Source organism: Salmo salar, chromosome 26 (assembly GCF_965601325.2).
Source record: "Salmo salar chromosome 26, fSalSal1, whole genome shotgun sequence".
NCBI classification, from domain to species: Eukaryota; Metazoa; Chordata; class Actinopteri; order Salmoniformes; family Salmonidae; genus Salmo; species Salmo salar.
In genome coordinates this window covers 28,226,129-28,253,262 of record NC_138316.1, presented here as the reverse complement: position 1 = coordinate 28,253,262, position 27,134 = coordinate 28,226,129, and the positions used below count along the sequence as shown (strand labels likewise).

Here is a 27,134-nt window from a genome sequence, read left to right as displayed (position 1 = left end):
GTATAATTCGCACTCTGATGTCATAGATGTAAAAAGCAGGCATGGGGTCAGTTCAGAATTTGGAGAATTTAATTAAATTCAAACAATGAATTTGAATTTAATTTGAATTGGCCACACCCCACAGGAAGCAGAATTTGAATAGAATTTGAATTGAAGGAAGTAGAATTGAATTCAAAGCAATTCAACAGAGAAGTGAAACATGAAAGTCTCATTTAATTGGGGTGTGGCTAATTCAAATTCAAGAATTGAATTGGAATTAAAAAGCAATTCGCAACTCAATACAGAATTGACCCCAACACAGGTAGCCCTTTAGACTCGTACCCGTATACGGGTTGAAAATGGCAGACTTGGACACTTATAAGCACCTAAATTGGAACGCAGTGGCTGTACTGTAATATGCTATACTTGACGTCAGAGCTCAGGGTCTCTTCCATTAGGCTCTGTATGGGTTTTGACTGACAACCATTCTGAACTTGAGCACCTCATGTGACAAGAAGTTGCCCCCATCCCTCCCGCTAATTGGGCAACTTTTGCAAATGTTTTGATGTCTAATACCCTGACTACAATTGCAAAATAAATTTAGGAATATATGTTATTCAATTATTACACCCACACTGCTCGCGCGCGCCAATGAGCGTCTGCGTTGCCAAGGGCTAAAAGAGAAGTCATTCCTATTTCTGATGCAGATCACGCTGCAAGTCCTGCCTCTCCCATCTCCTCATTAGTTTATAGAAGCAGGTACCCACGTGCCATCTCCTCATTGGTTATACCCACGTGGGTGATTGAAAGACTAACTGTTTTTCCAGTTGTCGTGGTAATACTATGAAAGTGTAGATGCCAATCACCATATAAGTTCAAAGAAGAAAAAGCCTCGGAGGAGAGAGCGCTAGAAACGATTCAGTTGACCGTTTTATGTGTGGATTAATTGTCGGAGTAGAGGACCTTGTGCATTTCAGGTAAAATAACAACTCAATGTTTATATCCCAGGGCAAATTAGCTAGCAAAAGCAAGCTAGCTAAATAGGACAAATTAGCTAGCAAGTGCAAGCTAACTAGCTAAATTGCCATACATGTTTAATGCTTTTCGACCTGTCCCCAAATTAATGTCATTGGTTCAGAGTTTGTTTTGATATTTAAACCTGCGTGTCGTGATCACGTTTGGTGTATGGGGACAAAATAAATGTATGCACGATAGCACACGATGGAGCACACGCGCAGCCAGTTTGGGTTCCGTGTAAGTGAGGGAAATGCTGTATATTACGAGGACTGTATTTCTTTTGGAAGATGAAATGTTGAGGATTATAATAAATACCGCTTTGATGTCATACAAGCAAGCCAAGCAAACGTGAGTCCAAATGTGCACTTCACATTTATATATCATAAAACACAGGGGTGCATCTTTGGTTTTAGAAGTGGGGGGGACATCCCTTAGAAAAATATACCAGTCAAAAGTTTGGACACACCAGACAACTACTACTAAGAATCGAAAATATAAATATATTTAGATTTGTTGAACACTTTTTTGGTTACTACATGATTCCATATGTGTTATTTTATAGTGTTGATGTCTTCACTATTATTCTACAATGAAGAAAATAGTAAAAATAAAGAAAAACCCTTGAATGAGTAGGTGTGTCCAAACTTTGGACTAGTACTCTATATGAACATGACTGGGCATTCTAACATATCTGTATCCATTCATCATCATCAATAGCATCTCCCAGGTCTTCCTCACATTTTTGTTTTACATGTTTTGAGTCATCGGGAAAAGCCTCTATTAACCCTTGATACAGTTTGGAAATCAACTTTGGAGGTTTGTCAGACTGCCTTAAAATAGCATCTGGCTTGTCCAGTGTTTGCTGGACAGAGAGAATAAAGTGTTGTATCTGCAAAAATTCACCTCACCTCTGTCCCAGACTGATCTTCCCTGTCTGCCTGACCCTGCTGAGACCCCTGTCACCATCTAATCCTCCTAAAATGAGGCATGAGAAAGAATTACCTTGGTGTACATTGATTCTATTCTTGGATAATATAATGAATAAATGGTTCAATAATTGAAATGACCCTTATTCTCAGATCCCAGACTGTAGCTTTAAGCTGCTGTCCTGTAGCTACTGTAGGTCTACCCACCAATTCAAGATGAAACTTTGTGTCATTCACAGGCGGGAGCAGGTGTTCAGACAGACGATTAAAATATTTTTGTTGTCCCACAGATTATTTTGATACGGTCCTTAAAACTTAAATATGTAAATAAATATTGATAATCACAAAATGTAATCATCATTGAAAAGGATTACTCATTTATTGGTCTCTGCCTGCAAATCGTCCTCCTAAAAGGTAGGCTATATCCAATAGGACTGCAAAACTTAGCAAGTGTGACTGTCATCATTCTTGCTGCTTCCAGTTCAGTAGCCATACCAGTGAGATCAGGTGCCTGTGTGGTCTCAATTAAATAGAGTAGGCTATAGCCTATGTGTACATGGGCGGAGAAGCACGGAGCAGTTATCTTTCCAAGGAAATGTACTTCCTAAATAGGTCTATGATTAGGCTATAGTTTACTACATTGCCTAGAAAAGGCCTACATATTTATCACCCATATTTCTCAGTCTGATATAGCCTATAGGGCGCAAAATTGCTGGGACCATGCCTGGCAAGTGAGCTGTGTCACATACGCCTAAAATAACATTGCGGGACTGCGGTTGGGTTTGGGACCAGTTCTTGCTGTAGCGGGTTGGAGTCGGACAGAAAGCCAGCGGGTGCGGGCAGGAGCGGGATTATAAAAACCAGTCCCACGCAGACCTCTACTGTGCACCATGACAGTGAAGCTTGTAACTTTAGAGCTGTTTATTACTGTGTCAGTGTGAAAAATCGAGAATTAGCTTGAGAAACTGACAGATAACGTTACATTGACAACTGACTAATACAACTCACATTGCACTGAAAAAACATCAGAATATCAATCTTCAATTGCTTGGCCGATGGTTTCATCGTTTGATTGAGGTCTAGTGTGATTGAGGAAAAAATAATAGCAAATGTAATTCAACTTTTGGCCAGCTCTCTCTGACGGTACATAAACTGGCAAAAGCTTGCCAAGTTCATTTTTAAACATGACAAAACAAAGGCTACAAAACATTTCTATACATACAACTGCTGTTAGATAGTAATAATAGCCACCTCATGTCACTATCTGACAGATAACTAGAGGCTAGAGCAGACCTGGCTGTGGTAGCTACTCACTAGCATAGCTTTTTCATTCACCTCAGTCGAGAGGGGATGAAACATTAGCTAACATCACACAGTTGCCTCGTTTTATATCACATTCCAATACTAAAACTGGGGGGGACAAAAATGCAATTTTTGAATGTGGGGGGGACATGTCCCACCTGTCCCCAGTGAAAGTTACGCCCCTGATAAAACTCATGTAATATACAGTGTCAACAGTGTGATGTTTGGATTCAGTCTTGTCAGGTGAGCTGTCGTGTCCTCATCTTTAGTTTAATAATATTCCCATAATCTCCAAAATGTTCCCTTTTAATTGCTACCATGGTTACGCATATGCTTTCCATATTTTTTCTGTAAGAAACATTTACATTTAGCCCTATCCATATAGGCCAATTATGAGTCTAAGGGGTTAAAACCTGTCAAAGAGACATCTTGCATCTATAGCAGTATAAGTCCAGCACATATTTTAAATTGGCCTGGCTCTAGAAAGTATCATTGCCTTGAAATACTGTCAGAATAAAGTGTTAGAGAGAGGACTAGATGATGACACTCTTTCTTCATTACTGTCATCATGGGAGGAAGTTGGGGGGGGGTCAGCCCCCTGTAGGGATGTTGTGTCCTGTAGGCGTAATGACCCTGGACTCACCCTACCCAGGCTTTGACCCTGCACTCGCTGTGGAATGTGACCCCGGCGGAGGCCATCTTGTGCGTGAGAGGAAAGCAGGGGAATCATTAGTCCAATGCTATGTCCAAATAGTTGTCACCTGCTGGGTGCCTTCCTTCTCTCCTTCCTTAGTAAGGGTTTACCATTAACCTAAAAAGAACCACATAGATGAAAGTTTGTAGTCCACACCTGTGGGTAATTCACCTTTTTCTTCTAAATTGTCTAGTGTTTCCAGGTCAGTGGTCGTCCGTTGGGACATAGCCCACTAACTTTTGCTGAGTCACTTTGTTATTGTGCCACATTAAGAGAATGCTTCCTGCCAACCCCTAACACCTCTGGTTAATGTATTTTTAATTTAGATACAACATAGATCAATGAACCTCACAGAGACATTAGTTTGGTCCAAGTACTGTATATACACCCTTTATAGATCATTGATGGAACATGGAAGTTACTAGCTAAAGCAGTTACAATGACGTGTACTTTACTGCTGTATGAAAGCTTAAGTAGGATTCATGATGAATATGTTGATGATAATGGTTGGCAGGTAGCCTAGCGGTTAAGAATGTTGGGCCAGTAACCAAAAAGTTGCTGGTTCGAATCCCCGTGCCGACTAGGTGAAACATCTGTCAATGTGTCCTTGAGCAAGGCACTTAACCCTAATTGTTCCTGTAACACGGAACCCAAACCGGCTCTGCGCGTGTGCCATCGCGCATAAATGTATTTTGTCCCCCCACACCAAATGCGACACGCAGGTTAAAATATCAAAACAAAGTCTGAACCAATTATATTAATTTGGGGACAGGTCGAAAAGCATTAAACATTTATGTCAATTTAGCTAGTTAGCTTGCACTTGCTAGCTAATTTGTCCTATTTAGCTAGCTTGCTGTTGCTAGCTAATTTGTCCTGGGATATAAACATTGAGTTGTTATTTTTCCTGAAATGCACAAGGTCCTCTACTCCGACAATTAATCCACACATTAAACGGTCAACTGAATCGTTTCTAGTCATCTCTCTTCCTTCCAGGCATTTTCTTCTCTTGACTTTATATTGCGATTGGCAACTTTCATAAATTAGGTGCATTACCGCCACTGACCTCATTCGTCTTTCAGTCACCCACGTGGGTATAACCAATGAGGAGATGGCACGTGGGTACCTGCTTCTATAAACCAATGAGGAGATGGGAGAGGCAGGACTTTCAGACGCTCGTTGGCGTGCGTGAGCAGTGTGGGTGCAATAATTGAATATCATAGATTTCGAAATTTATTTTGCAACGCATGCGACTCGAGCGGTGTGGTCAGCCTGTAAGTCGCTCTGCCTAATGACTAAAATGTCAATGTAAAATAATGATGATTATGTCTACAGATGTTAACCTGTGTCTCTTCCCTCCTCCAGGTATCTGTATAAAGTGTGGGAAGGGTGTGTATGGAGCCAGCCAAGCCTGTCAGGCCATGGGGAATCTGTACCATACCAACTGCTTCACCTGTTGCTCCTGTGGTAGGTGTATATATCCCTCTGTCCGCTACTCCTACTCAGCACCTGCATCATTGGCTGGCATCACAGATGTCCTGTATTTTCATTTCTTAGCACAACATTGATGTTGGTTGCCAGAGTGTCTTTGGGAGTTATCAGCAGAATGCTCTATTCTCTGTTTGACAGGAACACGGATGATATATTGGAACGAGTGGGTTGTAGAGACGGCTGTTGAATCTGCAGTCAACCTGAAAAAAATGTGTTTATGCATGGTGTGTGTATGTGTGTATATGTGCATGTGCGTGCGCGCGTGTGTATTTGTGTGTGTAGTGCTGCCCTGTCACCCGACTCCAATTGTCCTCTCTTGTTTCAAGTGGAGACGAGGGTGAAGTCGGAGAGAGTTTGGAGCAAGGTTGCTTTCATTCATGTGCTGATGTACATGGATGCTGATCCCTTGGCTTTGGAAGAAATGCATATAATTGACATGTAATTGAATACATATACTTTCAGGTGTATTGTGTGGTTGAAGAATGAGGGGCAGTGTTTCTAATCCTGACGTTTCTCTACAGATTCCTTTCGACCTGCTTTGAAAAGTGTACTCGAGTCAGACCAGAGCGATATACTGTAGTCTGTTTCTATTGGTCAGACATTATTGCCCATCTATAATGGTTTAAACAGTACAGAAAAAGGGAATCTACACTTCTCTGTTATTCAGAATTAAATAAGTTTGGTGAAATCTATCTAGAAGTGAAGCAGGTCTTCCCCTTCTTATTCTAGTGGTCTCTGTATATAGATGATAACAGGCCCATCTTGGCTCTTGCGATGGTTTATTCCTAACGTAAACTCTGTGATGTATTATTGGGTCTCTTATGAATGGGAATGTTTGCTTTTTTAAGTGTTTTCAACCCCTCTAAGATGTTTAGTTTTAAAGTGCCTGCAGATCTCAAAACACGCCTAATGATGTATCAACTTATTTGTTGACAAACGGTTTTTGTTTTACTTTTTGACTAAAATGCCACAAGCGTTATTCTGTAAGAGTCAGGAGCTCCGTAGCAGAGAGAGTTCAGTTCTCTGAGACATTGCTGGCTGGTAGCCTTGGGCTTTGTTTAACCATGCATAATTGAGCCCTCCTCTTGGCTTGCTCCTATGGTTGCACCCTCTTTTTCATGAAATGGCCAGGAATGCAAACTACCCCCCTCCACTTCAGCCGGCCTTCCCATGAGGACCTCAATCAGACAGTCACAAAGTGTACCAGGCCTGCTTATCAGAGGGGGCCGGCCTGGCATGGGCTCTGAGCAAACAACACACACATAAACACACACACAGATAAGAGCACACACACTGATAAACGCACACACCGATAAACGCACACACACACACACAGACAAATGTGTGCGCGAGTAATTACACGCTCACACATCACGCACGCACGCACACACACACACAATCACCCCCCACCCCCACCCGCCCAAACATACCCACACACACTCCTCATTATTTACTAGTCTCAACTATACAGTCATCAGACATACCTCTGTGACCAGTCTCCTGTTTATTTCCTGTACTGGTGTTGACGCCCAGCTCCTGACTGGATCACCAGCCACTTCCTCCTTCCACATGCCTTTTGTCTGCTAGCTCACATGTATCCATGCCTTTAATGGGGCACGCTAGTGATTAACTAGTTACCTATGTGTTACTGTAACACATCCTGCTAGTGCCTCTCACACCAGCCAGGAGAAAACAGCCAAGGGCCATGTATTTCTGAAACCTGTTTATGATGCATTGTGGTTTCCTCAGTCACTCACCAGCTGCACCTGGCTGGCTGGCAGGCTGGCTGGCTGGCACAGGGCACACATCTCAATGTTGTGCTGTCTGCTATGGGGATCTGGCTGGGGTATGGTAGATGGCTGCACTAAGTAGAGTTAGCCTGGCTACTCCCCATATAAATAGAATCTAGTCATTCTATTTCTATGCTACTCCCTCATCTGAGTGTATATTGTGGGATCTGGTCAAGGTTTTCAATGATGTACAACAGCTTGGTAGTGTAACCCATGCTGCTTTTGGCGATGGTTCGACTACTTGATCATGACTTTCGCTGTGATTTAGTTGTGGAGGAGTTTCTGAGAGAGACTGAGTGGGTCATGGTTTTATCGTAGCTCTTAATGATATTAGAGAGACTGAGTGGGTCATGGTTTTATCCTAGCTCTTAATGATATGAGAGAGACTGAGTGGGTCATGGTTTTATCCTAGCTCTTAATGATATTAGAGAGACTGAGTGGGTCATGGTTTTATCCTAGCTCTTAATGATATTAGAGAGACTGAGTGGGTCATGGTTTTATCCTAGCTCTTAATGATATTAGAGAGACTGAGTGGGTCATGGTTTTATCCTAGCTCTTAATGATATTAGAGAGACTGAGTGGGTCATGGTTTTATCCTAGCTCTTAATGATATTAGAGAGACTGAGTGGGTCATGGTTTTATCCTAGCTCTTAATGATATTAGAGAGACTGAGTGGGTCATGGTTTTATCCTAGCTCTTAATGATATTAGAGAGACTGAGTGGGTCATGGTTTTATCCTAGCTCTTAATGATATTAGAGAGACTGAGTGGGTCATGGTTTTATCCTAGCTCTTAATGATATTAGAGAGACTGAGTGGGTCATGGTTTTATCCTAGCTCTTAATGATATTAGAGAGACTGAGTGGGTCATGGTTTTATCCTAGCTCTTAATGATATTAGAGAGACTGGGAGATTCCATAGCGTCTGTGTTTTCTATTTGAGAGATGTGCTTGTGGCTTTGTTGGTGTCTTAACTTGGCTGTTCTCTTTAAAGAGAGACTTAAAAACAATTTGTAAGCAGCAGCAGGCCAGCACATGCTCACGTTGCCGGGGTCGAAACATTCCTGTCTGAAGTCCCGAGCAATCTGAGTGAGTCACTACCTCCAGCATCCTTCTTTTACTTACCACGGTACTGGGCAGGTCCTCCCTCCGCCTCTCCCTCTCTGCCTCCTCCCCCTCAGATCCCCACTGCCTGCCTGCAGGTGATAAAGGCCCACTTGTTCTGAGAGGAGAGGAGGAGAGGAGAGGAGAGGAGGGGAGAGGAGAGGAGAGGAGAGGAGGGGAGGAGGGGAGGAGAGAGGAGAGGAGAGGAGAGGAGAGGAGAGGAGAGGAGAGGAGAGGAGAGGAGAGGAGAGGAGAGGAGAGGAGAGGAGAGGAGAGGAGAGGAGGGGAGAGGAGAGGAGAGGAGAGGAGAGGAGAGGAGAGGAGAGGAGGGGGAGAGGAGGGGGAGAGGAGAGGAGAGGAGAGGAGAGGAGAGGAGAGGAGAGGAGAGGAGAGGAGAGGAGAGGAGAGGAGGGGGAGAGGAGAGGAGAGGAGAGGGGAGAGTGGGTGGGGTAGAAACTGAGAGGGTGCAACATGCTTGATGTTTCCCTCCTACAGGAAGAATATGGGGATACTGAACATTTAAAAGATGGTAATGTAGGACATTATTCAGATTATTTACATAAGGAGATATTCATTCAGTATTTATTGTGAGCTCATGTCTTGGCTTAGCAACTATAGTTTTTATTTTTTAATTTTTTAAGTTGCCTATGGCCAACAGCCAGGTCATTAAAAGTCAACATAGTAGCATAGGGATTTTATAAATGACACAGGTCATGTTCAGATGCCGGGCTGGTTGGCACCAGGAGTAGCAGTCAGCAGTGCTACAGTACCGCCACCAGGCTACCGCAACCAGGCATCCATGACTGCTCCACAATCTACCACACTGACCACATGATCACAAGACTTTGATTGCAGGAGTATGACTCACTAAGGATTTCATTTTTCCTCAGAGAATTATTTTATTTGAACAGTTCACTGCAGTTTGTTGTAGTGCTCTAAAATCATTTCTGAATGGTTAAATATCTAGCTGAGAGAATCGCTCCCATTATTTCAAGATGCACAGCCCTTTATGTGCATGTCTGTGAAACGCAGCACTGAGTCATGGGAAACCAATGTTGGGGCTGTAAAAACTAAGTACAGTATCTTGAGTGTAAAATCCCAATCAGGGAGCCATTTGGTCCTGAACTCCATGGAAAATGCCACATGTCCCACCATGCTCAGGGGCTGTGAGCTGAGGAGAAGAGGAGAGGAGCCCTGAGCCCCAGCCCACTGCAGCCAGCCCAGCACTTTCCTCTCCTGTGACAAAGGCTAGAGGGAGAAAGAGCGAGGCAGGGAGCCCTCCCCCTCTCTATGAGGGAACGAGGGAGGGAGGGAGCCCTCCCCCTCTCTATGAGGGAACGAGGGAGGGAGGGAGCCCCCTCCTCTCTATGAGGGAACGAGGGAGGCAGGGAGCCCTCCCCCTCTCTATGAGGGAACGAGGGAGGGAGGGAGCCCTCCCCCTCTCTATGAGGGAACGAGGGAGGGAGGGAGCCCCCTCCTCTCTATGAGGGAACGAGGGAGGGAGGGAGCCCTCCCCCTCTCTATGAGGGAACGAGGGAGGGAGGGAGCCCCCTCCTCTCTATGAGGGAACGAGGGAGGGAGGGAGCCCTCCCCCTCTCTATGAGGGAACGAGGGAGGGAGGGAGCCCTCCCCCTCTCTATGAGGGAACGAGGGAGGCAGGGAGCCCTCCCCCTCTCTATGAGGGAACGAGGGAGGGAGGGAGCCCCCTCCTCTCTATGAGGGAACGAGGGAGGCAGGGAGCCCTCCCCCTCTCTATGAGGGAACGAGGGAGGCAGGGAGCCCTCCCCCGCTCTATGAGGGAACGAGGGAGGCAGGGAGCCCTCCCCCTCTCTATGAGGGAACGAGGGAGGGATATAGCCCTCCCCCTCTCTATGAGGGAACGAGGGAGGGAGGGAGCCCTCCCCCTCTCTATGAGGGAACGAGGGAGGGAGGGAGCCCCCTCCTCTTTATGAGGGAACGAGGGAGGCAGGAGCCCTCCCCCTCTCTATGAGGGAACGAGGGAGGCAGGGAGCCCTCCCCCTCTCTATGAGGGAACGAGGGCGGCAGGGAACCCTCCCCCTCTCTATGAGGGAACGAGGGAGGCAGGGAGCCCTCCCCCTCTCTATGAGGGAACGAGGGAGGGAGATAGCCCTCCCCCTCTCTATGAGGGAACGAGGGAGGCAGGGAGCCCTCCCCCTCTCTATGAGGGAACGAGGGAGGCAGGGAGCCCTCCCCCTCTCTATGAGGGAACGAGGGAGGGAGGGAGCCCTCCCCCTCTCTATGAGGGAACGAGGGAGGGAGGGAGCCCTCCCCCTCTCTATGAGGGAACGAGGGAGGCAGGGAGCCCTCCCCCTCTCTATGAGGGAACGAGGGAGGCAGGGAGCCCTCCCCCTCTCTATGAGAGAACGAGGGAGGGAGGGAGCCCTCCCCCTCTCTATGAGGGAACGAGGGAGGGAGGATGGTGCAGGGGGGGTTGAATGGGACCAACTAGTGACCTCAGGCAGAAAGAATGTCCCCGTTTTCTCAGGCGGCCCGCTCCCTTAGCAGAGCACCACAGTCAGCGAGCGCCCAGGGCTTTGTGTTTCACCTTCCAGATGCACTCGCCAGAGCAAAGGTCACCAGACAGACACACAGCAACATGCCCCAGCTCCGGCTCACTGGGGTGTTGTTGATTTGAATGTAATGGTTTTTATCAGTTTAGTCACTATGAATTAAAAGAGCTCCTCCTCTGTAGTCAACAGGAAATATGTTTTTTCTCTCTCCAGCCTCCAACTCTAAATGCTAATAGTTTCTCACTTTCAGTCTTAAGTCTCACCTATTGTGTGAACAGCATTCTTCGGCTGCTATAGCAATTTATGTGGGTGTTAATGTATTGCTATCTCCCAGCAATGTGACACTGTGTGTGAAATACAGTGATTGCATTCATTTGGGTGTAAAAAGGGGGACATGTCTTTCCCAAGCCGGGACACCCATACAATCAATGGCAGCTCAGGACGGCAATTAAATCTGACTAATTCTGCAGATTTATGAGCTCCGTGCGCTCTGTCTGCCAGGATAAAGTCACTGCGCTGCCAGAAAGAGAAGACTGCTGCTGCCATTTAGTGCATTTGAATGGGCATGCATTAAGAGAAGCATCACAGGGGGCGCAAAGGCCAGGGCCAGTGGGAGTGAGCAGTGAGGAGATCTTTCCTTATAGGTGGAATTCCCTTTTATCCTGTGGAATTTAGTGCTACTGTGCTCATGGAGCCCCAAAATGGTGACTTTGGGGAGGGACTGACTGTTAGTATGGCCCTGGCTATACCAGTCAGGGGGACATCCTTTGCTCAGGCTCCTATATTTAGGCTGTGGTGTGTGTGTGTGTGTGAGCTGTACACAATGGCAGGGGTGGGGGTGAGGAGGAGGGGGAGTTTGTAAAGCTGCTTGGGCCTGGTCCGGCCTGGTCTGGATGGTGGGGCTGTATTGATTGTTTGCTGGTTCTAAGTAGAAGGAGTCCAGTGGTGATCAATGGATGACCAGAGTATTGAAACAGTAGTGTGGACCTCAAACGAGTAAACCTACATTATGCTACTATCATCTGCTTTGGTCACTGGTGTTTCCTGTTGACATCTGTTATTGTTGTGGCATTAATGGAACAGAGAGGAGTCAGGGGAGTAGGAGGCAGAAAGTCAACTCCCATTTCTGTTTATTCTCAACAATGCAGTTTTGGATAATGTATTTCAAATATCATCAGGAGAACCCCTGGAGCATTTCAGCATTGTTCAAAAGGCTGGAAACACTATTTCCTTGATGTATTCACTTTCTTATAGCCTACGGGTTGGGTAAAAATCACATAGCAACACTTTGACAGTCTTCACTTTGACAGGGTCTGATACAGGAACACTTCTATATCCCAGCTCACACACTTACTTCTCTTCTTCAGGGAGGAGGCTGAGAGGGAAAGCTTTCTACAACGTCAACGGCAAGGTCTACTGTGAAGAGGACTTCCTAGTGAGTTACATCATCTGTTGTCCCTGCATGCCTCCTAATGCACATGCATTTATGTTTATGTTATGTTCATTATGCAGATGTTCAGAGGTTGAGTTCTCCATGTCCTTCATACACACTCACCCCTCGATGACAGACTTGGGAGAGGAGCTGTTGCACATTCAAAACCCTCCAGAGGAAACAGACGTTTCACTGCTACAATTAAAGTTAAGCACCACCCCTCCAATTCCCACTAATTTCCCCCAAATTTCCCCAAGGAGCACAATTACCCCACTGCTCCCATCCCATTACTCCCCAGCACTTAGAATTATAGAGGGAGGCGGAGTGGCTGTGGGCAGCTGCAGGCCTCAGACTGCCTCCTGTATGATGTGTCCATCTGCCCAGGTTGGACACAATGGGAAACAGACACAAGTTATTAGTATGTATTGATCTCTTATAGACATCCGTCAATCTATAATCAATAGGAACCAGGTGTTTTATAGCAGTTGTTTTTGTCTTCCAAAAAGATACAGACCTTATTACTACTGAATTAGGTTGTTAGGTTGCCATTTACTTACTTAATGTAAATTAATCACTCCATTACACATAGACATTGCCCATTGGCCCCTAAAACAGACTTTCAATTGGTTCAGAGGATGAGTGCTAAGAGTGCTATTGGGTCTCCTCATACTGTAGATGTAAAGAATAGATCCTAAAGGGGTCAGATGGTGGATGTGACAAAGTCCCTAGCTTCCTCAGAGTATTGACCACCAGCTCTGCCCTGTCATCGGGGCAGATGGTCTGTTTTGGGGGGTTAAAGTGGAAATCTGGAGTCACCCTCCCCAAGCACCCCTCACCACCCCATCTCCACCTGCTGCCCCTGTCCCACCATTACCCTCCCCCTCCTCTCATCAGGTCATGACCCCAGGGTCATGTGCTTTGCAGATGGTCACTATGGGACAAACCTAACGATGGTAATGCATGTATAACTCACATTTAAATCCCTCATTGACTTCAATGTGATATCTTATGTTCAAGTTACACATGTCTTACCTCGAGTTCGGGTACATCTCCTTGTGTTTGTGTGACTGTGGTCCAGACTTTAGGAGACCACCAATAGTAGAGAGCTGAGGACTGGATATGTGCTGTACTCCTTCTGTTAGTAGAGTGCTCTGATGGGTTTGGTTTAGGACAGGTATCGTTACAGCAATGCCACTGGTCTCTCATATACATCTCAACAAAGAGAGGAGACAAAGGAAAAAGGACCAACTCCTTTCACATCAATATAAAGAGAGCAGCAGCACCCCCTGTAGATGGTGTTATTTAGGCTGTACTCTGGGTCCCTACATTTAGGTCATAGTGTTAGGGGTTCTCAATTGGAATTGACTTGGAATTAGACTATTTGGACTGTTTGAATTGAAATGGAATTGAATATTTGTGGAATTGTTCAGGAAAATATTGAATTGGGAATTGAATTATTGGAATTGACTTAACATTGGAATTGAGAGGAATTTAATTATCTCTGAATTCAAAGACTGACATACAATTAAAACTGAATTGAATGGAATTTACAGGGAGAAGGAAATTAGAATTTAGTTTGTGGAATTAACCCCAGCTCTGTCTCAAACATTTAAAGGTGTCAAATTTAGCCATCCTCTCTTTTGTAATGCTGCACTCCCAAGTCTCAACCATACACAGTTATCATTCACCATGTAACACTTTCCATTGCTACATGTTAGAATCGAAACAAACCCAGTGGTACGTTTCTTTTTTTATCTCCCACAGTACTCTGGCTTTCAGCAGACGGCAGAGAAGTGCTTTGTATGTGGTCACCTCATCATGGAAATGGTAAGAAATAACCTAATACTGTAGGAGGGCCTGCTAGATAGTGATACAAGACAATCAGCAGAACAGTATACCTGTCCCTCTCTGGGATTTCTCTTTAGCAGTACTGTATCTCTTCTTGACATGTGGCATCATACCTCCTAGTTTAGTTTTGTTTCTGTATCTGAATGCCAATGGGCTGGTGTGATTGACTTCTGAGAGGCCTCAATCTCTAGCCTTACTGTTATCTGTGTGTGTGTGTGTGTGTGTGTGTGTGTGTGTGTGTGTGTGTGTGTGTGTGTGTGTGTGTGTGCGTGCGTGCGTGCGTGCGTGCGTGCGTGCGTGCGTGCGTGCGTGTGTGTAGATCCTACAGGCACTGGGCAAGTCCTACCACCCTGGCTGCTTCCGCTGTGTGGTCTGCACAGAGGGTCTGGACGGAGTGCCTTTCACTGTGGACGTGGAGAACAACATCTACTGTGTTAAAGACTACCACACGTAAGGACATGTGTTTCTCATAGATAATGCCAACATGTGATGAAGTCAGCATGCAAGAGTCTCTTCATTCCACAGTACTTTTTAAATCCTGGTTTGGGCTGAAACTGATATAAATTATACAGCATGTACCAAGACTTGGCTTCTACTCTGTTTCCCCCACAGGGTCTTTGCCCCAAAATGTGCCTCATGCAACCAGCCCATCCTCCCTGCTCAGGTAATGATGAGCCAATGACTGCTTGTATCCTCTCAGCTCCTGGTACTAGTTGTTGTCAGAGTCATATATAGTATATACTGTAGAGGGTTGGGCCAATGCGGTTTCTGTCTGAACGTTCCGAGATTGCCATTTTCTCCTCCATAGCCGTTGCTAAGTGATAATTCAAATTTTTCAAATCAATCAATCAAATTTATTTTTATATAGCCCTTCGTACATCAGCTGATATCTCAAAGTGCTGTACAGAAACCCAGCCTAAAACCCCAAACAGCAAGCAAAGCATGTGAAAGAAGCACGGTGGCTAGGAAAAACTCCCTAGGAAAAACTCCCTAGAAAGGCCAAAAACCTAGGAAGAAACCTAGAGAGGAACCAGGCTATGAGGGGTGGCCAGTCCTATTCTAGCTGTGCAGGGTGGATATTATAACAGAACATGGTCAAGATGTTAAAATGTTAAAATGTTCGTAAATGACCAGCATGGTCAAATAATAATAATCATAGTAGTTGTCGAGGGTGCAACAAGCACGTCCGGTGAACAGGTCAGGGTTCCATAGCCGCAGGCAGAACAGTTGAAACTGGAGCAGCAGCACGGCCAGGTGGACCGGGGACAGCAAGGAGTCATCATACCAGGTAGTCCTGGGGCATGGTCCTAGGGCTCAGGTCCTCCGAGAGAAAGACAGAAAGAGAGAAAGAGAGAATTAGAGAGAGCATATTTAAATTCACACAGGACACCGGATAAGACAAGAGAAATACTCCAGATGTAACACACTGACCCTAGCCCCCCGACACATAAACTACTGCAGCATAAATACTGGAGGCTGAGACAGGAGGGATCAGAAGACACTGTGGCCCCATCCGATGATACCCCCGGACAGGGCCAAACAGGCAGGATATAACCCCACCCACTTTGCCAAAGCACAGGCCCCACACCACTAGAGGGATGTCTCCAACCACCAACTTACCGTCCTAAGACAAGGCCGAGTATAGCCCACAACGATCTCCGCCATGGCACAACCCAAGGGGGGGCGCCAACCCAGACAGAAAGACCACGTCAGTGACTCAACCCACTCAAGTGACGCACCCCTCCCATGGACGGCATGGAAGAACACCAGTAAGCCAGTGACTCAGCCCCTGTAAAAGGGTTAGAGGCAGAGAATCCCAGTGGAAAGAGGGGAACCGGCAAGGTAGAGACAGCAAGGGCGGTTCGTTGCTCCAGCCTTTCCGTTCACCTTCACACTCCTGGGCCAGACTATACTTAATCATAGGACCTACTGAAGAGATAAGTCTTCAGTAAAGACTTAAAGGTTGAGACTGAGTCTGCGTCTCTCACATTGGTAGGCAGACCATTCCATAAAAATGGAGCTCTATAGGAGAAAGCCCTACCTCCAGCCGTTTGCTTAGAAATTCTAGGGACAATTAGGAGGCCTGCGTCTTGTGACCGTAGCGTACGTGTAGGTATGTACGGCAGGACCAAATCGGAAAGATAGGTAGGAGCAAGCCCATGTAATGCTTTGTAGGTTAGCAGTAAAACCTTGAAATCAGCCCTTGCCTTAACAGCCCTTGCCTTAACAGCACAGCTTCCGCGCTGTGCTGTTTATTTCTGATAGTTTTCTAAATCTCTGAAGATGTCCATCGAAGGCAGATGAGCAATTAGTTGACACCACAACACAGTACCTACGTGGATACACCTTAACCCGAATGCTAATCAATAAAAACGTATGTTTAATTCGCTGCTCTGTTTTGCTTGAGAATAAAGGCACTAACATGGTGTCCCTTCTAAAACCAATGGCATCCGTTCTGACCCAACTCTCTTAATATACAGCTCTGGTTGTTGGTGCCAGTGGAGTGGAGTGGTGGGTCTGACTGACTGTGTGTGTTTCCTGACAGGGCTCTGAGGAGACCATCCGGGTGGTGTCCATGGACAAGGACTACCATGTGGAGTGCTATCACTGTGAGGTGAGACAATGTCATTACCACCCTGTTTGTGTGTCTTGTCTTATTTATGTGTTGAACGTAGCCAGCTCATTGGCTATGATCAGGAATCCATTTTAGTGTAAATGCTATGGCAGTGTGGATGTATGTTTCTGTGTCTCTGTGAGTGTGTGCACTACACACACAAACTGAACCTGAGTGAGGGGCAAACCAATGTGGTGACTCATTGTCCAGGCACATTCCAGAGATGACCTGTGGGAGAGGAGAGGGTAGGGCTGATAGCTCTGGACTCAGCTGGACATCCGACCAGGGGTTGTTGTTTGACTACCCTGGAATCTCAGACCACTTACTCACTCAGACACATGTACAGGAAATCATCCCACGTGACCTACAAACCTCAGTGTAATCAAAGTAATTAGTCAAGTCAGCCAAATTGAATTCCTGACAGTGCATTCATTAACACAGCAGTTCAATGATAGCTGTGTCAAGTGTGAGTCATTGTAACCAGGGCTCAAATAAAGTGTATCATTGTAAGTGTGTGTGAGTTTGATCAAGAATTCCGTGTTTAATGGAAAAAGCTGGTTGACTCATTTCATTGTCACACATTCCAGGGAATAGCTCATATCCCGTCTAGGTATTAGGTATTATGTAGACAATAGGTAATCATTGCCTCTGTGTGGTTGATAGTCATTACAGGGATCTAAAGTCCAGGTCGGCAGGGGATGGAAAATTCATCACATATTTAAGAAATGGTTAAGAGCCCCGTATGTAATGATTATTTTTTAATTTAACCAGGCAAGTCAGTTAAGAACAAATTCTAATTTACAATGACGGCCAAGGAACAGTGGGTTAACTGCCTTGTTCAGTGGCAGAACGACAGATGTGTACCTTGTCAGCTCAGGGATTTGATCTAGCAACCTTTTGGTTACTGGCCCAACGCTCTAACCTCTAGGCTACCATGCCGCCCCACATAAACTTGACAGGAATACCCACCAGTGGCCTCTCATATCAGTCGAGAGGTATAAAAGGTAGTACAGTAAATATCTGAAATATGGATAGTTTTGATATCCAGCACCTGCTCAAAGGCATTGGATGGGTGGGCTGGGCAATATGGCCAAAATCTCATATCCCGATATAGGTCATTTCATATCCCGATTACGATACATATCATGATATAGCACGTTTTCTGTAATAAATAAATAGCTTATATAAAATGACCACATGTAAAGGCCTATTTCTTATTACATTTTGAATTATACTCAACAAATAAAAGGTACTTACTCATATTTGATTATTTCTCCTTTTATTTAGAACCTTTGTGCAAAGTTTCAACTAAAATATGAATGTATAAAATCTTAAAAGGTAAATAGAATACACTTCAACTATAGTTGCAAACAAAATAAAAATAGGCCTAAAATATATATATATTTTGGGGGGCTTGCCTGTTTTGCATGTTATTTTGGCATTAATACATGTCACATATCAATTTGTTTTTGGTACCTTGGGTCGAGTGTCAGCACCAACTCACGAAACCCCCGTTTTTCGACCCTGTAAATTGGGGGCCATGTCTTTGCAGATGTAAGTTGTAACAGCAGCTGTGATTCTTTGCCATATGGTGCCGCCGGCAAAGCCTCTTCAACGTCTGAGTCGGGGTTTGTTTTGAGCACTCGACTGTACTTTTTTGGGTCTCATCTGTAGACTCTCTCCGTACTGTTTCACATGATTCTTGTGTAGGTGGTGAAAGAGGTTAGTGGTGTTTGAGCCTGTTGTCGGGACCGGCCTGCGGCATATTTTGCAGAGGACGGTTTTCTGGTCCGTGTCAGACTTTTCATACCCAAACCACGTCCATGCGACCGAAGTAGCCCCTCTTTTAGCTACGAGCTCCGTGTCTCTGTGCTCTGTGTCACGTTCACTCTCCTCCATGTTTGTTTGTGTTACAAATTTCCGTGTGGAAGAACGCAAAGTGTTGTCCAACTGACAAAAGATATTGCCGTAAAGAGTGTGATTTGCGACACAACAAAATAAACGATAGAGCATAATATGAAACGATAGACGTTTTTCTATCGTCACACGATATATATCGTCATATCGCCCAGCCCTAGATGGGTGTATATAATATTTTCCTTCATAAATGTCCAGCTACTGCAGTTCACTGAGTCTATCTCTCTCCCTCGGTGTTGTAGGACTGTGGCCTCCAGCTAAACGACGAGGAGGGTCACCGCTGTTACCCCCTGGATTGCCACCTGCTCTGTCATGGCTGCCACATCCGCAGGCTAAAGGTCCCGGTGCCCGCCCACCCGCCCCCCAGCTACCCACTACACGTCACTGAGCTGTGAGAGGGCAGGGTCGGCGAGGAACCAACCCCAGCCAACCCCAACCCACTGCTGACCCACCTCCCAGGTGACCTGAGACAACATAGCAGAAAGAAGATGGAATCCCCCGCCCACGGAATCCCGGAACTTCGGAACCTCTTCTTGCATGACAGAACAGAACAGAGAGACCCTGGGAGACTTCGCTCTCTACTTGCCGGCCGTGCCCTGGGGAGAGGAGATAGATACAGGGCTATGGACAAGTCACAAGACCGGGCTGGGAGAGAGTCCACGTCTCTCTCTCTCTCTCTCTCTCTCTCTCTCTCTCTCTCTCATCAGTTTTTTTCTCCCTCCTTCCTCCTTTTGGTCTGTGAACAGTGAAGCAGGCTGAGGCCCCAGCCCACCCAGAGGCCCTGGCTGACGTCAGCACCGTGACCCCTGCACATTCATCACAGTGGGGACTGGCCTGGGTGGAGGGAGGGGGCCACTCTCTCTCTATCCCTCTCTCCATCGCTCTCTTTTTTCCTCCCTTTCTGTTTTCTTCATTCCTTCGCACTGAAGCCCAATGCCATGATGCATTTACTGCTCCTCTGTCAGAGAGAGAGAGAGAGAGAGAGAGAGAGCTGGACATCATCTCTGCCAGGAGGCTGGGAGGCCATGAAACAGGCTGCTACATAACATTCCAGCACTGTCTGGCAGGGTTAGAGGGTTGGACATGCTGTGCCTTCAGAGTGGCCTTCCACTGAGAAACCTCACCGCATGGTGACAGTGACAATGCCACAGTCCAGCTAGCTACGGCTCCTTTTGGCTATGCAAGGGTACCGAGTCTACCAACAACAACCGAGCTCCTTTATGTGACTCTGTGACACACTCTCCTGTCCCATCCCTTTGCTCCAGTGCTCCTTGGCATAGCGGATGTTCGTGGCACCGCATGCGCTGTCAGTAGCCAGTAGCCACAGCGCTAGCCTGGGCTGGCACTCATTCCACTTAGCAGTCTTAGAAGACGTGACCTCGAGAGATTCACAAGCAGTGTCTCAACGATTATATAACGAGAAAAAAAGTTAGAAGCACGTAGATTGTCTTTTATACATGCCTATATATTTTGCAGACATTTTCCACATAAGATTCTAGAAGTGTAGTGTATTTCTTTGCTGCATTATTATTATCAAATGGAATCGGAGGCCAAACGAGCTGTCACAGTCTTAACGGTCCTCTGAAGGGTTGTTTAATTTCTCTTCAAGGACACATGTCATAGAGGCCTCTGTGTTGTCGCTCTGCTTGGTCATGCGATCCACAGACCTGTTAACATGTACAGTTCCACACACTGGTTATTTGACCCATATGGTAGCACTGAGTAAGTGAGTGTCTGACCATCGAGAGTCCCCACATATCCTCCTCATGCACACGTTACTGTGTCATACCTACTGGTTGATCTGATTGTCTGGTTGGTTGTGGGAGTTGCTGGTCCAACCCGTGTCTCTGGGGAATCCATCCCCTGTGTTTTCCCACGCTGGTTGTGCTGTTGTGTGTGTGTGTGTGTGTGTGTGTGTGTGTGTGTGTGTGTGTGTGTGTGTGTGTGTGTGTGTGTGTGTGTGTGTGTGTGTGTGTGTGTGTTAGAGGTCGACCGATTAATCGGAATGGCCGATTAATTAGGGCCGATTTGAAGTTTTCATAACAATCGGAAATCGGTATTTTTGGACGCCGATTTGGCCGATTTTTATTTTTTTTTATTTTTTACACCTTTATTTAACTAGGCAAGTCAGTTAAGAACACATTCTTATTTTCAATGACGGCCTAGGAACGGTGGGTTAACTGCCTTGTTCAGGGGCAGAACGACAGATTTTTACCTTGTCAGCTCGGGGATTCAATCTTGCAACCTTACGGTTAACTAGTCCAACGCTCTAACCACCTGCTTTACATTGCACTCCACGAGGAGCCTGCCTGTTACGTGAATGCAGTAAGAAGCCGAGGTAAGTTGCTAGCTAGCATTAAACTTATCTTATAAAAAACAATCAATCAATCATAATCACTAGTTAACTACACATGGTTGATATTACTAGTTTATCTAGCCTGTCCTGCGTTGCATATAATCGCTTAGGTACACGTTGCTCCAATACACAAGTATATATTTTTAAACCTGCATATTTAGTTAATATTGCCTGCTAACATGAATTTCTTTTAACTAGGGAAAATGTGTCACTTCTCTTGCAACAGAGTCAGGGTATATGCAGCAGTTTGGGCCGCCTGGCTCGTTGCGAACTGTGAAGTCTATTTCTTCCTAACAAAGACAGTATATATTTTTAAACCTGCATATTTAGCTAAAAGAAATCCAGGTCAGTAGGCAATATTAACCAGGTGAAATTGTGTCACTTCTCTTGTGTTCATTGCACGCAGAGTCAGGGTATATGCAACAGTTTGGGCCGCCTGTCTCGTTGCGAACTAGTTTGCCAGAATATTACGTAATTATGACATAACATTGAAGGTTGTGCAATGTAACAGGAATATTTAGACTTAGGGATGCCACCCGTTAGATAAAATACGGAACGGTTCCGTATTTCACTGAAAGGAAAAACGTTTTGTTTTCCCAGCAGGCTCGTAAGCATTCATTCAAACAGCACTTTCGTGCGTTTTGCCAGCAGCTCTTCGCTGTGCTTCAAGCATTGCGCTGTTAATGACTTCAAGCCTATCAACTCTCGAGATTAGGCTGGTGTAACCGATGTGAAATGGCTAGCTAGTTAGCGTGGTGTGCGCTAATAGCGTTTCAAACGTCACTCGCTCTCAGACTTGGAGTAGTTGTTCCCCTTGCTCTACATGGGTAACACTGCTTCGAGGGTGGCTGTTGTCGATGTGTTCCTGGTTCGAGCCCAGGTAGGAGCGAGGAGCGGGACGGAAGCTATACTATTACACTGGCAATACTAAAGTGCCTATAAGAACATCCAATAGTCAAAGGTATGTGAAATACAAATCGTATAGAGAGAAATAGTCCTATAATTCCTATAATAACTACAACCTAAAACTTCTTACCTGGGAATATTGAAGACTCATGTTAAAAGGAACCACCAGCTTTCATATGTTCTCATGTTCTGAGCAAGGAACTTAAACGTTAGCTTTCTTACATGGCACATATTGCACTTTTACTTTCTTCTCCAACACTTTGTTTTTGCATTATTTAAACCAAATTGAACATGTTTCATTATTTATTTGAGGCTAAATTGATTTTATTGCTGTATTATATTAAGTTAAAATAAGTGTTCATTCAGTATTGTTGTAATTGTCATTATTACAAATAAATACATTTAAAAAATAGTCAGATTAATCGGTATCGGCGTTGAAAAATCATAATCGGCCGACCTCTAGTGTGTGTGTGTGTGTGTTAGTCTATAGACACTGAGTGTACTAAACATTAAGAACTGCTCTTTCCATGGCATAGACTGACCAGGTGAATCCAGGTGATGTCACTTGTTAAATCCACTTCAATCAGTGTAGTTGAAGACAGGTTCAACCGGATTTTTAAGGCTTGAGACAATTGAGACATGGATTGTGTATGTGTGCCATTCAGAGGGTGAATGGGCAAGACAAAATATTTAAGTGCCTTTGAACGGGTTATGGTGTAGGGGTCAGGCGCACCGGTTTGTGGCAAGGACTGTAATGGTGCTGGGTTTTTCCCGTGTGTATCAAGAATGGTCCACCACCCAAAGGACATCCAGCCAACTTGACACAACTGTGGGAACCATTGGAGTCAACATGGACCAGCATCCCTGCGGAACACTTTTGACACCTTGTAGAGTCCTTGCCCCAACAAATTGAGGCTGTTCTGAGTGCAAACGGGGTGTAACTCAATATTAGGAAGGTGTTCTTTATATTTGGTATACTCAGTGTGTACAGAAGTGTGTGTGTGTGTGTGTGTGTGTGTGTGTGTGTGTGTGTGTGTGTGTGTGTGTGTGTGTGTGTGTGTGTGTGTGTGTGTGTGTGTGTGTGTGTGTGTGCGCACCAGTGGCAGTGCCATGGTGCATGTACCTTGTTGAGTGAGCAGGACAACAGCCATCCAGCTCCACAAAACGACCCATGCTCTCTCAATCCCTCTCCAACAGAAAGGATGGGTTAAGGCTCTGACTCAGGCCTACCCAGTACCTGCTCACAGTAGCCTAGTCAGAGGAACTGTCCTCTCATACTACTGAATCTAACAGACAAGGAGGCTGACGTAGAGATTACGGAGAGGAGGGGCCGACACAGGCATCATGTGCTTTCTGATGTATCCCTCGATGAGATTCTTTGGAATGTAGTTATTAGTGTATGTTTGGAAAACTGTTGTTTATTTTCTGCTCTGCTCCCAGTTGTACATTTACAAAAGTGAAAAGGCTAAGTATCCCTGGAGAACATGTTTTTGCTGGGAAATTCCCTTTGATGGTAGATAAACTGAATCTCAGCATAGTATGATGAGACTCCTAGTCAAGGAATGTGTAATATACTTGAAGAATGAGGCAATGGCATTTTCTGAACTGTAGTTTGAATAGGACGATAAGACCCACTCATATCAATCTCAAATCATTTTTCATGAAAGCAGAAAATGTTTAAACTTGACAAGAGTGGATCCCCTTTAACGATGTCTTAATACACCTCTTTATAAAAATACTACTCCATTTCTATTGCATAGCACACAGCTAGTTTCCCCATATCTGTGCATAAAGAGGCTAGTTTTTCTTTCATCCTCTGTCATAAATCACTCAAAGTGAAGACTTCTCTCTCTCCTACCAGTAGTTTTCAATAAGCACATATGACACCTCTGTCACATCACTTTTGTATCGCTTTTGTATAAGTGTTTGATTACCTAGATGGTGCATAAAAAAGGAAACTAGATTTATTTATCTAAACATGAAAAAGTCTAAAGTTATTTAATGTATTAAAAATCGGGACGTATCATTTAACTGTAGATTATATAATCTGCTTTTTAAATAAAGTGGTTTAAACCAAATGATGATGTATTTTTTGTTGTTGTATGTGAAGTCATATGATCATTTCTATCCAAATGATGGCACTTTGTTGAACTACAACACAAATACCTTGTTACCATACTATTACCATGTTATTACCATTGTATTGCATGCTGTAATGTAGTGCTGCCATTGGACATAAATCAACAACGAAATGTGGTAAACTTGGGAAGGATATGGGAATGATTTAGCCTGAACTTGGGAGTGATATGGACAACTGGCTTTCCCATGGCCGTGCCTTGTCTCCCTCTGGAGAAGATGGATGCTTACAAAGATGAAAAATCCCAGCTCTGGATGAAAGTCCCATGCTGTTGTTCATGCCGTCAAGTTACCTCTGTGTACTCAGAGATGTTTGTTCTAGAAAGATATCATCGTCAGGTCAGAGCTACTGTAATTGTGGTGTGTAATTACATCCCCGCACGCAGGTCTCTCCAGCAAGTGGTGTGATGGAGGATCCCTCAGAGAGCAGAGCAGAGAGCAGCCCCCACCGTGGTATGTACTGTATGATAGCTCTGGTCCTGACAGTCATCACTGATAGGGCAGTCTCTGGGGTATTGTTGGCTCTGGAAGTAAACAGTCCATCTGCACTTTACTGAAATCAGAGGCCATATGTATCATGCATCTCAGACTGCGATTGCTGACATCGTTTTCCCTTTTGCCCATTGTGATCTATAAGGCAAAACGGATCCTAAATCAGCACTCCTATTCTGAGACGCTTGATACTTACAGCCCCAGACCCACATTACTGGGCTTGTTATGGTTACTAAGTTTTAGTTATGATGAGTTGGGGTTGACCATCAACTCACTCAACAAGTTCTGAATCATAAAACGAGATCTAAGTATCTAACACACACAGACAATCTGCTCCGGGTCTGTTTCTGCTCATTTACCCTTTGTTTTCTGTCTATAATCAGGTTTAAATAACACTACAGGGATTATAAACTGAATCAAATTACCAGGCTGTCTAGATGAACAAGAAGATGGCACCCCCACGGTTTCCTATTGTACAAGTGAGAGGATTTAAATACTACATTTGTGCCAATTGGAGCATAAAGTAGGATGATTACTGTAATGCTCCTCTTAAACTCTTGAGTGAATCCCCCAACTTTATAATACCTCACAATAACCACACGCCTGGAGGAGCCACCTCAAGTATACTGTACAAATACCACACAGTCACACATTGGGCCTATGGAGATTTGGTTTGCAAAGAAGTGGTGTTTGATATATTTTTATTTGTGACAGTCTCTGAGGTTGTTAAGTGTGTGTCATCCCACTTGACAATTTATCATTGATCTTTTGGCATCACATTAGGTAAGAAATAATCACATAATCAGATACTTTGAAATTTAAAAAAATGTATTCACTATTTGCTGTGATTGCAGCATGAGATTCTCTGAGATGACTTGTATTAATTAATTTGGGTCATGTCATGTTCATGATTAGATGTTTATAGAGAACTAATAATACTTTTGTATTTGTAAAGAACTTTTCATTATAGATGAAAAATCTCAAAGTGCATAAAATATAAATAATACAATGACTATGAGGTTAAAGTGCAGACTGTCAGCTTTAATGTAAAGCTATTTTCATCCATATTGGGTGAACCGTTTAGAAATTACTGTCCTTTTGTACATAGTCCCCCTATTTCATGGGACCAAAAGTATTGGGACAAATTCACTTATACAGTATGTGTATTGAAGAAGTCAAAAGTTTAGTATTTGGTCCCATATTCCTAGCACACAATGACTACATCAACCTTGTGACAACAAATTTGTTGGATTAATTTGCTGTTTGTTTTGGTTGTGTTTCAGATTATTTAGTGCCCAATAAAAATTATTGGTAAATAATGTATTGTGTCATTTTGGAGTCACTTTTATTGTAAATAAGAATATATTATGTTTCCAAACACTTCTACATTAATGTGGATGCTACCGTGATTACGGATAATCGTGAATAATGATGAAATGAAAATTACAGAGGCATAAATATCATACCCTCCTCCATAAATGCTAACCTCCCTGTTATTGTAATGGGGGGAGGTTAGCATGTCTTGGTGGTATGATATTTGTTTGTCTTTAAGTTTCATTATTCAGATTCATTCAGGACTATTTGTAATCATGGTAGCATCCACATTAATGTAATAGTGTTTAGAAACATTCTATTCTTATTTATAATAAAAGTGACTCCAAAATGACACTACTTTATTTACCATTAATTTCTATTGGGCACAAAATAATCTGAAACACAACCAAAACAAACAGCAAATGCAGCAAACAAGTTTTTAGAGTCACAAGCTTGATGTAGTCATTGTGTTCTAGGAATATGGTCCCCTAAAATGGGGGGACTATGTACAAAAAGTGCTGTAATTTCTAAACGGTTCACCCGGTTTATATTTAATATTTTATTTTATGCACTTTGAGATTTTTCTTCTGTAATGAAAAGTGCTTTTCAAATGTAATAAAGGATTATTATTACTATCATTTCAAACCCAAAGTGCTGGAGTACAGAGTACAGAGCCAAAACAAAAACGTTTCACTGTCCCAATACATTTAGAGCTCACTGTACAGTGCATTCGGAAAGTATTCAGACTCCTTGACTTTTTCCACATTTTGTTACGTTACAGCTTTATTCTAAAATTGATGAAATTGTTTATTTTCCTCATCAATCTACACACAATACCCCATAATGACAAAGCAAAAACAGTTTTTGTGAAATTTTGGCAAAAAACATACAAAAACTGAAATATGACATTTACATAAGTATTCAGACCCTTTACTCAGTACGTTGTTGAAGCACCTTTGGCAGCGATTACAGCCTCGAGTCTTCTTGGGTATGATGCTACAAGCTTGGCACACCTGTATTTGGGTGTTTCTCTCAATCTTTTCATCAGATCCTCTCAAGCTCTGTCAGGTTGGATGGGGAGCGTCTTTGCACAGCTATTTTCAGGTCTCTCCAGAGATGATCGGGTTCAAGTCCGGCCTCTGGCTGGACCCCTCAAGGACATTCAGAGACTTGTCCCGAATCCACTCTTACGTTGTCTTGGCTGTTTGCTTAGGATCGTTTTCCTGTTGGAAGGTGAGCGCTCTGGAGCAGGTTTCCATCAAGGATCTCTCTGTACATTGCTCTGTTAATC

General features: G+C 44.3%; 1 protein-coding gene across 1 annotated transcript in view; it reads left to right on the top strand.

The window, feature by feature from the left end:
* Nucleotides 1–23,989, top strand: part of LOC106587570 (Wilms tumor protein 1-interacting protein homolog) — a 35,648-nt gene extending 11,659 nt beyond the window's left edge. Inside the window, exons 2-8 of the mRNA XM_014176087.3 lie at nt 5,281–5,382; nt 12,196–12,263; nt 14,025–14,087; nt 14,428–14,558; nt 14,721–14,772; nt 16,654–16,722; nt 18,882–23,989. Of these exons, the coding sequence (XP_014031562.3) occupies nt 5,281–5,382; nt 12,196–12,263; nt 14,025–14,087; nt 14,428–14,558; nt 14,721–14,772; nt 16,654–16,722; nt 18,882–19,034 (638 nt within the window). The 3' untranslated portion in view covers nt 19,035–23,989. The remainder of the gene's footprint in view (nt 1–5,280; nt 5,383–12,195; nt 12,264–14,024; nt 14,088–14,427; nt 14,559–14,720; nt 14,773–16,653; nt 16,723–18,881) is intronic.
* Nucleotides 23,990–27,134: the final 3,145 nt, after the last annotated feature.